This window comes from Anabrus simplex, chromosome 9 (assembly GCF_040414725.1).
Source record: "Anabrus simplex isolate iqAnaSimp1 chromosome 9, ASM4041472v1, whole genome shotgun sequence".
NCBI classification, from domain to species: Eukaryota; Metazoa; Arthropoda; class Insecta; order Orthoptera; family Tettigoniidae; genus Anabrus; species Anabrus simplex.
The window spans coordinates 35,624,973-35,637,048 of record NC_090273.1 but is presented as its reverse complement, the minus strand read 5'-3'; the positions used below and the strand labels follow the sequence as shown (position 1 = coordinate 35,637,048).

The 12,076-nt window shown below is 43.0% G+C and overlaps 1 protein-coding gene across 1 annotated transcript in view; it reads left to right on the top strand.

Annotated features, from left to right (window-relative positions):
- The first annotated feature begins 1,952 nt into the window (after positions 1-1,952).
- The window catches only part of LOC136880843 (post-GPI attachment to proteins factor 2-like), a 34,027-nt gene continuing 23,903 nt past the window's right edge, over positions 1,953-12,076 (top strand). The window contains exons 1-3 of the mRNA XM_067153387.2: positions 1,953-2,117; positions 2,210-2,456; positions 2,593-2,808. Coding sequence (XP_067009488.2) covers positions 1,953-2,117; positions 2,210-2,456; positions 2,593-2,808 — 628 coding nt within the window. The remainder of the gene's footprint in view (positions 2,118-2,209; positions 2,457-2,592; positions 2,809-12,076) is intronic.

Here is a 12,076-nt window from a genome sequence, read left to right as displayed (position 1 = left end):
TCTTCGTTTCTCAATCTGTCTTTCCTATCATACTTCTTATGTATTTAATTTTACTGGCTTAAATTCTACTCTCTCTACTTGTCACTGTCGAGGTCTCATCCTCATAAGTCGATATGGGTGCGTATTATCTCTCTATACTTCCTTGTTCCAGATACAGTGACTCTATGTGTAGTTCCAGACAAGGTTTTTTACACTCTGGTATAATGCATTGTCCTGTTGCAGCCTCTCCCTAACCCTATGTCCAGCTTTGTATTCTGCATTAATTCACTCCCTAGGTATTTGAAACTGTTTCAAGGCTTTGATCACTTTTTTCACAATGCATTTCCCTTGTCTTTCTCGTCTTGATATCACCATAGTCTTGCTTTTCTCTGTGCTGATTTTCATATCATACTTTTTCAATTTTCTCTTTCAGTGCATCAAGTTGTTATTGTACTTCTCTGCTGTTCATTCCCCAGCCCACAATATCTTCTGCAAATAGTAATAACTTCGTATTCCTATTCTCATACGCTTCCTTTGTCTCCTTTACAACTGCGTCTATAACCATTAGAAACGAAAGAGGTGATAACACACTCCCCTGTTTTAGTCCAGTTTCATTTCTAAACCATTCCATCTTTCCAACCGGAGACTGTGTACTGTTCTTGTAGTTGTTGTACATTCCCTGCACCATTTGTATAGTTTGTGTACCCAGTCTCTTTCTGACTATGGTTTCCCAAACCTTCTCTCTGAGAACACCATCGTATGCCTTTGTTAGATCTTTACAATAACAAAGCACTGAGTAACTGAGTACTGAGTACTTACTGCTGTTCCCTCAAGACTGTATCAGAGTGAGAGTGTAAATACATGATTAAATAATTGTGACAGCCCAGATAAAAACAGTTGTCACCAAATTTTTTTGAAGATTGTTACACAGTAACTGAAACAGTATAAATATCAAAACTACGACAAAACACAGGTGTACAAAAAATAACAATTTACAAACATAGCCGCTGAATAAACACGCACACTCTTTCGTGGCCCGAGTAAGAGCGCAGCAGAGATTCTAATGATAAAAACTCAATTCTACCGGTCTTTCAACTTTTATACGGTACCGTACCTCAAGTTACTTTTAAAACGAGCTAGGAATCGTTTGTTTACAATGTCACTATTCTTAGTTCACACCTCTTTCTCAGAAAAGAATCGGTCGGACCACATAACTTTTAAGGTTACTTACATGGTCTACCGTACAGGATTAGCCAAGCTGATAGTACTTACATATTGTTAAATTTAAATTATTTTGAATCGGGCATGTCAGTAATAAATTTTTCCAAAATAAATCCCCTACAGCTGCGATATTTCGGTATTTTATATATTATTCTCTTTGTGTATTTGTGTTTATTTAAATGGCGATTCCTGTTTCGAAGGGATGTGGATGATATCATTTGTTCTGGGGAAACATAAACTGCTTATTCATGAGGAATTATTTGTTCCATTGATTCGATGTGCTGTGCATAAGATATGGCTTGGATGATTATGAAATTGCTCAGTCTCGGAAAAGAATAATTTGATAAGTGCGCACAAATGTGCAAAATACCTAATAGATAGTGTCCAGACAGAAAAAATTCTTGACAAGATTCAAGAGTGAAAAATGTTTATTCATTTTATTCGCCAATATAGCACGATTCAAGATTACAGTGCTATTGCTGTATCTAACCAACCATTACCGGTACAGAAATTTTAACGAGGTTGGCAGTGATAACATTAACGTTATCAACATGTGGCTTCGCTCAAGACCGCAGGAGACGTCACATGATCCTTTTTTCGCCTTTATCCTCAACAACTACTGGGCATGCACACTGGACAGGAAGCGACAATACAGACAATCCTTGCCTATTATATGTTAGTGTTCTCGGCAAATAAGTTAAGTGTAGTAATGGCATTTGAACTGTCATAACGTCTTCGTGTCCAGTGCAGTCATGGCAATCGTGCCTCTTTACCACAGAACAGAGGGATTTACACTAAGAATCCGTTTTGAAAAATTAGTATGGGGCACTGTTTCCCTTCCCTTACTTAGTTTCATATTCTGTATTATATGGTCCATTTTATATAACTTTGAAAAATCGACGTATACACATTGTGAAGTAAGTTATTTTGTTATTTTTACTTAATGTAGTATGATTTTGAAAGGGGTCAAGACAAGACCTTGTAATTTAAATTAAATTCCTCATTTTAGGTTTCAAACGTTTTACCATCTGTTTCTACTGCAATTGATGTGGATTCTACTCAGCGGTATGTCTGGAGAATTGCAATAGTTATCCACGCAGTACCGCGGTTTCTTGTGGTTCCCCTGTATTATCGGTACTACGAAGAAGTGCTTGACAAGCGGATACAATTTATGGCAAAAATTACTTCGTGTTTAAATGTTGTAGAGATTTGGGCACTAATTGGCCTTACCTTTATTTCATCTGCTGAAAATAATGGTGAGAATATTTGATAAGTTTATACAGTACAATAATGTATTTATTTAAACAGGCTTTAAATTTCAAGCATATTTTAACTCAAAAGTTACTGATATTCTTATAATATTTAATTTGGTCCTTCCTTTTTTCTTTTCAGTTGCTCATGTGAGCTTCTTCATAATTTTTATGATGACTTCAGAGCTATACATGATATTAGCCTGTTTCCTTTTACAATGTAAGTGGCGTACACCACCTGATAATATAGAAGCACATTCCCTCAGGGTTAAATGTAAGGTGTTGATAATTAATGTGATCTCACTTGCAATGGCTCTCTATTTCTTCTTCAGACACAACTGGCATTGTGAAGCGTATGGTAAGCTCTCAATATATATATTTTAAGCAACAGTTTCCTGTAAACTTTTGTAGTACTTTTTAATTCATAAATGTCTTATGATCTTGTAATTTGATAGGTTGTCGTCGTCTTAATTTCCCTGTATTCAGATACAGCTGGCCAACGGCCGTAGCCGAGTTGAAACACCGGATCCCGTGAGATCTGCGCAGTTAAGCAACATTGGGCGTGGTCAAGTTTTGGATGGATTGCCACGCGCTGTTGGTGGGGGTAAGGGAATGGAGGAGCGGAAAGGAACTGGCCACCCTACCGTACGTAAACTCCGGCTCAGGCACACCTCTGCGGAGGTTCGGACCTGACTTCGGACAGAATACACCCTTACCCTAGATACAGCTGAGTGAGGTCAATATTATGGTTTCTGTACTTCTTCCCTATCAATTGTTTACCTAGCTTTTGCTCAAAATGTTTTCAAAGAACTTACCTGGATTATCCTCTCATTTCTTACATTTATAATTCAGTAATTTGTTTTGGCGTTTTCTTTTTGTTCATAAGCCCAAACTATCAGATTCTGGTTTTCTCCATTATTTAATCATTAAGTATTTTCATCTTTTATTCTTTCCCTGTATTCAGTTTTAATCCTTCTTTACCACTTGCCAGCTCTCAGCTGAATTTGTCATATTTAGATATGTAACGTGCCTTGTATATAATTTATTTGCCTTCATTGATATGCCGTTGTTCTTTCGTAGATTCCATTCTGTGATAGAAAATACATATCCAGTCGTGAACTTCCTATGAATTCTCTTCTGAAGTACTGTGACTTACCGTACTTGAAGTACTATACAATTCCACATCTATGGCTCTAGGCATAGTCTTTTAGGTTTATACTGTTTGAAAAAAGACAATCTGCTGGATAATTTGATGATTTAGACTACTGTTCTCCAAGCAAACCACCATTCAAGGGGCTAGAATCAGAGTGACATTTCCATATCTCAAGATTTTCAGGGTAGACAAAAGAAATACAGAAAGCAATTATTTTCATGACACAATTGCAAAGATATGATCGAATGCCGATTTCTTTATTGTTACCATACAATAAAGTTGTTAAGGAACACTTTGTGTTACATTCTCTAATAATTTTATGGTTCGTTAGTTACATTTCAAAATTAATGGAGTAATTCAGAGTGTGTAACAATAATTCATTCATATGAGTAGTAGGGCTAGGCCGATTCAGAGCCACCTCATCAGCATTTTTCCGTTGAGTTAGCACCAGAGGTCATTGGCCCCGGGAGGTAGGGCTATGTCGATTCGCGGATTTGCATAACAGAGCGAGCCTAACCTCACAGACGCCAACTTGGAAGTCCTAACCTCACTTTTACGGACAGTTGCCCTTCCCGACGCGGATTTTGCTTAAGAGAACAAGCCTAACCTCACAGTCGCCATCTTGGAGGGGTCTAGCCTCAGTTTTACGGCAGATGCCATTCCCGACGTGGACAGTCGCCATCTTGGAGGGGCCTAACCTCACAGGGTGTAGTTTTACGGGCAGATGCCCTTCCCGAATTCAACAGTCGCCAACTTGGATGGGTCTAACCTTACTTTAACGGCTAGATGCCCTTTCCGGCGCCAATTCTCGCGACGCCATTTGGAGTAGTAGGGCAATGTGGATTCGCGTAAAAGAGTAAGCCTAACCTCATGGAGGGGGCCTAACTTCACTTTTACGGCCAGATGCCCTTCCTGACATCATCTTGATTATTAGGTCAATGGGGATTCTCGCAACGCCATCTTAAGTAGTAGGGCAATGTGGATTCGCGTAAGAGAACAAGCCTAACCTCATGGAGGAGCCTAACCTCACCTTTATGGCTAGATGCCCTTCCCGTCGCCATGCTGTGCAGTAGGGCAATGTGGATTCTCGCGACGCTATCTTGAGTAGTAGGGCAATGGGGATTCGCATAAGAGAGCACACCTAACCACATGGAGGAGACTAACAACGCAGGGCTTAGTTTACGGTCAGATGCCCTTTCCGACGCCATCTTGTGTAGTAGGGCAATGGGGATTCTCGCGACACCATCTTTAGTAGTACGACAAAGGGAATTTGCGTAAGAGAGCACACACCAGTCTCAATCGAGTAAGCAGTGTGGACGGATGTGCTGAGTGTGTGCTGAAGTATGGGGATAGCGCTAGAACTCTATCGAGCGAGAATTGGAAGTTGGCAATCCAGGAGGAAGAATAAAACGGGCATGAGTAAGAGGATGAAGGGTGAGGAAGTATGGGTGATGGCAGGGCTGCTGGTGGCGGTGGTGCTATCAGCGCTGCTCATAATAGGTGGAGTAGAGTTAAACCCAGGGCCAGGCCCAATTGGTGTCCTAGAGTGGGGAGAGATAGAGGCGCTAAAAGAAATGGTGAAGGAGGCGTGTCAGATAGACCAACTGAAGGAGGTGAAATGTGATCATTCCAAGGAGCTAAAGAACTTGAGACAGTGCGGTAAAAGCGAGGTGGACGAGCTGAAGGAAAAGGTGGGGAGGAATGTGGCGGAGATGGAGGAAATGCGATTGAAAGTCCAAGTACTGCAGGGGGAGGTAGCGAAACTTAAGAGAGAAATGGTCGATGGGACCCAGGAACGAATGAGGAAACATGTTTTCATATATGGAGTTGAAGAAGCAGCGAAAGAAGATAAGGTGGTATTAGTTTATAAGGTAGTGAACTTGATAGAGACAGAATGAAGATCAATTTTAGTGAAGTAGATATTGATGAGGCACAGAGAGAGAGGGAAGAGTGAAAGGCGGAGGTGGGAGACCAATTAAGCTCACGCTGATATCTACCCCGATGGCGGACATTGTCCTAAGGAACGCAGGGAATTTAAAGGAAGAGAAGATTTGGATGAAACAGCATAAAGGTAGTGAAGCGAACAGAGAGTTGAAAGTGTTAACAAGACACGTGGTGTGCGAGGAAACAAGGGTTAAGAGCGTTCATTAGGGGGAATAAGTTGGTGGTGGGAAATTGACGCTGGGTAAGAGAATGGTCTACGGAAAGGTTGCAACATATGGACCAAAATTACCTACAGACGATTAGGGAAAAGAGAGTGGCAGGTGCGACAAGAGAAGAAGAGAGCTCGGCGGTGGATGATGGAGAAATGGCTGTTGGCGAGGGGAAGAGCGAGGACCAGCGTGAAGAAAAAAGAGGAGGCAAGAGTGAAGATGGCCGGGAAGAAGAAGAGGACAATCAGTGAGCGGAGAGAGACGTGATCAGTCGTTCGCCACCGGAAAGTGCTGTTGTGGAGGAGGTGCCAAGTAGCCGGAGAGAGGTAATTCTGAAAGATCTGTGGGGGAAGAAAAATAAAGAGCAGGAGGAGAGGGGAGCAAAGAGTATGTGAGGACGTCTAAGAAGGGAGAGAGCAGAGAAGAAACAGGACTGCGTAGAACTAGAAGTAAGTTAATTAACGCTGCTGAGGTAAATAGAAATAAGGGAGACAAAGAGGGGGTAGAGGAGGGTAGTAGGCAGCTAGCGTGTAAGATCGGCGTTATAAATATTGAAGGGGTAGGAAGCAAGTTGGGGAATGACGAGGTCTGCAAGATGGTGGAGAGTTTTGATATAGTGGCCCTCCTCGAAACATGGCTACAAGGGATAAATCTAACCTGAAAGCGGTCCGTGATAAGGAATAAAATGAAGAAAAAGCAGGGAAAGAAGGGGAGAAATTGTGGCGGAATTTTATTATTAGTTAAAGAAGAACTGTTGTAACCAAGGTTGAAATTTACAAAACACAACTTTTATTGCTTCACTTTATGATATTTACACAAATAACTGAAATTTATTTTGAAGCAAAAAGGAATATTGAATCTTGAGAAAAGTCTGTCTTTATACAATATGTACAGGTTTGCAGTCTTTATATACACTCCTATCTTGAAAAGATAGTCTTTGTGAATTGACACGTTGATAGTCGAGAACTATCTGGCACACTAACATGAATGTCTTTGAGAGTCCTTGTTTGTTGAAGTGCCTGAATTCCTAAAAAGCAAGTTCAATTGATTGAAGAAATTCCACCTAGCGAAACTAAGGGAGCTTGCGTAAATTAGGGAATGAAAATGGCTTGTAAAAGAATTACGGAACATAGGTAGCGGAAACAGGTAAGGGAGCGGTGACCAGAGGTGAAACCTCGTACTGCCAGAAATTCAGTCCACCTGGTCGAAGCACATTTTCAAGAGGAGTAGCCTCCGTGCTCGACGTAGGGTGTATTCTGGAGCTGGACACCGGGCAAGTGGGCCAGTGAGCAGGCAGGGAGCTCCTATTTATAGTACACTCGATGGTCAGGCACGCGCACTGAGGGCTGCGCGTCGAAGCTAGCAGAATGATACACAGGCGCGCGTGCAGCTGGCTGGCGGAGCGAGAAAGGGAGCGCCGGACATACAACACCCTCCCCTCCTAAATACGCCGGTACGGCGTGAAACGGCGGCGGCGCTGGCGGCGACTGCGATGCTGGGGCGGAGCTGCTGATTTCTCTGTTGTATTGTCCGGAGCTGGAACTGGGCGGAGTGGCGCTGTCTCGTCCTGAAAGGAACCCATTGTTATTAAATGATCTAAGGCTCGTTCAGCAATAGATTTATCAGGTTTAGCAATAGCATCAATAGCTGGACAGGGGCGGTAGCGCAGACGTATCTGATCTTGATGGCGGCAGATACGTTTCTCCGTAGTCTGTATCTCGTATAGACGATGACCCAAAGATCTGCAGATGACTCCAGGTATCCAGAGTGGGTTGGATTTGAATGTCCTGGTGTAGACCTTGTCGTTGAGGGAGAACTTCGTTGGTGAGGTCTTATGCTGGGCCGGAAGAGGCTGTAACAGAGAAAGTAAAGTTCTGTGAGGTCGTCCATGGAGCTTCTGTGCAGGAGTGATATTATCAGCGCCGGGTAGAGTTCTGTAGTTGTTTAAGAGTTGGAGCAAGGCTTGGTCTTTATTTAAACCTGAAGAGACAGCTTTCTTCATACTTCTTTTAAATGTTTGTACGAAGCGTTCAGCTTCACCATTAGATTGAGGGTGAAAAGGTGGTGCTAGGATATGACGAATGCCATTATGTGTACAAAAGTTCTGAAAAGCAGTAGCTGTAAATTGAGGTCCGTTGTCTGAAATGAGTACTTGCGGTAAACCTTCTGTAGTAAAGATTTTCTGGAGAGCACGAATGGTAGCTTCGGTTGTAGTAGTCGAATGCATATCCACGACATATGGAAAGTTTGACAGTGAATCGATGACTATTAACCACATGGAATTGAGGAAAGGACCTGCGAAATCGATGTGAACTCGTTCCCATGGAGTAGTAGCAGGAGGCCATGAAGCAAGATCAGAAGACGGGGCGTTCTGATTCGTTTGACATTGCTCACAATGACGTATTAGCTTTTCGATGGCGGCATCAATACCGGGCCAGTAGCAGTGTTGACGGGCGAGTTGTTTTGTTCTGGAGATACCCCAATGGCTTTGGTGTAGTAATTCGAGAACTTGTTTCTGGAGGCTAAGTGGGATAACCACTCGGAAGATGGTGCCTGCTTCTAGTAATACAACTCCGGCACGAGTCGTGAGACGATGCTGCATACGATGATAAGGTGCCAGGTGGGCAGGAAGTGTGCTCTGAAGAGGCCAACCGTTGCGGATGTAAGTACGTACAGTAGCAAGTGTACTGTCCTTATCCGTAGCTTTAGCTATGCAGGTAGCATCAATAGGAAAACTGGATACAGTATCTTCAAGTTCTATGTCCAACTGAAGACATTCAGATTCTTGAGAATCGAAGGCAGTATCAGGACCAACGGGTAAGCGGGAGAGGGCATCAGCATTACAATGCTGGGATGTGGCTCGATATACAATCTGATAGGAATAATCAGAAAGGAACATGGACCATCTTTGAAGCTTTCTGAGGGAATTCTCTGGGATTTTATTACCAGGATGGAATAAATGTACGAGAGGCTTATGATCGGTAATGATCAGGAAATGGTTGCCATAGAGATATTCATTGAAACGGCGAATACCAAAGATGATGGCTAAAGCTTCTTTCTCTATCTGTGAGTATCGACGTTGATGGTCATTAAGTGTTTTCGAAGCGAAGGCGATGGGGCGTTCTTGTCCATGACGATCCTTCTGGGAGAGAACGGCACCGACACCGTAGTCTGAAGCGTCAGTAGCTAGCGTGATGATCTTGTCGGGCTGAAAATGAGTGAGTTGTATAGCTTGAATTAAGGCGTTGTTGATTGTTTTCCATGCCTGTTGGCATTGCGGAGTCCACTGAAACTTAACACCTTTTTTACGTAGAGCGTTTAATGGAGCTGCCACTGTAGCGAAGCGTGGAATGAACTTATTATAATAGTTCGCTTTGCCTATGAAGGACTGAAGCTGCTTGAGGTTCTGAGGTGCTGGCATGTTTACTATCGCTGAGACATTCTGTGTACTAGGACGAATTCCATTCTTATCAAGTATATGTCCAAGGTAGTGAACTTGAGGCTGAAAGAAGGTACATTTAGCGAGATTCGCTCGTAGGCCATTGTCTTTCAATTTCTGGAGAAGGAGGCGTAGATTGGTTAGATGTTCCTGATGATCTTTTCCAGTAACAATAATATCATCCAGGTAGTTAGCACAACCGGGAATGGAGGCGGTGAGGTGAGCCAAATAGCGCTGAAAAATAGCCGCTGAGGATGAAACACCGAAGGGGAGCCGCTGGAGCTGGAGCAGTCCGAGAGGAGTGTTGAGTGTGAGAAATTTCTTAGATTCTTCGTCTAAAAGTAGCTGGAGATATGCTTCTTTAAGATCAACTCGAGAGAAGAATTGTCCACCAGAGAGACGACGGAATAAGTCTTCTGGACGTGGAATAGGAAAGATATCTGTGTCGAGTTGTGCGTTGACTGTAGATCGAAAATCGCCACAAAGTCGAACATTACCATCAGGTTTCTTGATTACCACGAGTGGAGTAGCCCATTGACTAGAAGTAACTGGTACAACAATTCCAGTTTGTATCCATCTTTCTAATTCTTTCGTGACCTGGTCTTGAAGTGCTAGGGGTACTGGACGAGCTTTGAGGAAGCGAGGCTTAGCTCCGGATTTCAGCTGTATGTGAGCTGTATAGTCTGTTGCTGTTCCGAGCTGAGAGTCGAATACTTCAGGAAACTGCGCTAGGAGAGCGGTAACGTCAGAAGTAGGATGCAATGTAGATACGACGTTAATGTTGTCATGTATCTGGAAACCAAATAAGTTAAATAGATCCATGCCCATAATGTTTGATGCAGTGTAGTTGTTAACTACGAGAAGAGGAATGGCCTTCTGAATTCCTTTATAACTAGCCTGAAGCTTGATTTGACCTTTGATGTCAATTTTCTTCTTGTTAAATGTCACGAGCTGGATGTCAGCTGGAGAACATGAAGGTGAACCTAAGTCGTGGTAGGTAGTCAGGTTAATAATAGAGACAGGTGATCCAGTGTCTAATTGAAAATCGACAGAACGATCAAAGAATGAGAGAGGAATGATGATTTTGTGAGCATCCTTTGTGGGAAGAATAAGATTGATCTGATCAACTTCCATGTCTTGGCGGGGCTGTATATGCTTCCGGCGTGCTGCAGTAGTCTTAGCAGGGCGGAGCGAACTTTGACAGACAGTCTTAATGTGTCCAAGTTTATTACATCGTTCACAAGTAGCTGTGAAAAAACGACAGTCACGACGTTCATGATGCTTGAAACAACCTCGGCAGGAAGGCAGGAGTTTCGAGGTGTTCTTAGAATTGGGCTTCCGTGTAGCATTACGAGAGGGAACCTGGCGAGAATGCTGGGTGGAGAGCGCCTTATCCGTACGGTTCACTGTAGCAGAGGACTTGCGGGCCTGAGGCGAGACTTGTGCAACTTCGTGTGGAGAAGCTATGGCTGCGGCAGTCTTGGTAGTAAGCTCATAAACCGTAGCAATACGCTGGACATCTTCTAAAGAAGGGTTACTCTGCTTGACAGCGTCAAAACGTATTTTGTCTTCAGGAGTATGTAAAATTATCATGTCCCGAATGAGAGAATCAGTGTAGGATGAACCACAACCGTCCTTGGAGCAGATGAACTGGCAGGGTTTAGCTAGACCACGCAATTCAGTTATCCATTCAGGATGTGTCTGATGGGGTTGCTTTCTGCTCTGAAAAAATTTATAGCGAGCAGCCACTATGTGAGGAGCTTTGGCATAGTGTTCCGTGAGACGAGCCAAGAGCTGCGTGAAGGGTACCCCAGATAAGTGTTCTTCCGGACTTAATTTACGTAGTAATTCACACGTAGCATTGCCAACCGAACTAAGAAATAGTGCGCGGCGGCGTTGATCGTCTGTGACAGAATGGCAGATGAAATGCTGTTGTAAACGGGCTAAATAAACTGACCATTCTTCCTTAGCCGGATCAAAAGCAGAGAACGGAGGAATAGCTGATGGCTGTGTAGAGACAGAAATAGCTTGAATAGCCTGAATTAATGCTGCCTGTTGTTGTTGCATAAACTGTTGTTGTTGCTGCTGTAAGGCTTGAAAGACCGTAGCGAGTTGTTCCGCAGTAGCCATTGCGAGATGCGTGCAAGAAAGAGTAAGGTAAGCTGTGTGTCAGAACTGGTTGGAGTGTCGTTGTTGTTTAGCACGTCGCCGGAGAGTTGACAACTGGGCCTGTTGAATTGTAGTGTCGTGTGTACCTCGTTGCTATAGAGTTGGCGATTGGGGCCGATGACGTGTAGTTTGTTGCGTTTTACCTCGTCGCTATAGAGTTGGCAACTGGGGTCGAAGAATTGTAGATTGGTGCTTTTTTACCTCGTCGCCATAGAGTTGTGTTGTAACCAAGGTTGAAATTTACAAAACACAACTTTTATTGCTTCACTTTATGACATTTACACAAATAACTGAAATTTATTTTGAAGCAAAAAGGAATATTGAATCTTGAGAAAAGTCTGTCTTTATACAATATGTACAGGTTTGCAGTCTTTATATACACTCCTATCTTGAAAAGATAGTCTTTGTGAATTGACACGTTGATAGTCGAGAACTATCTGGCACACTAACATGAATGTCTTTGAGAGTCCTTGTTTGTTGAAGTGCCTGAATTCCTAAAAAGCAAGTTCAATTGATTGAAGAAATTCCACCTAGCGAAACTAAGGGAGCTTGCGTAAATTAGGGAATGAAAATGGCTTGTAAAAGAATTACGGAACATAGGTAGCGGAAACAGGTAAGGGAGCGGTGACCAGAGGTGAAACCTCGTACTGCCAGAAATTCAGTCCACCTGGTCGAAGCACATTTTCAAGAGGAGTAGCCTCCGTGCTCGACG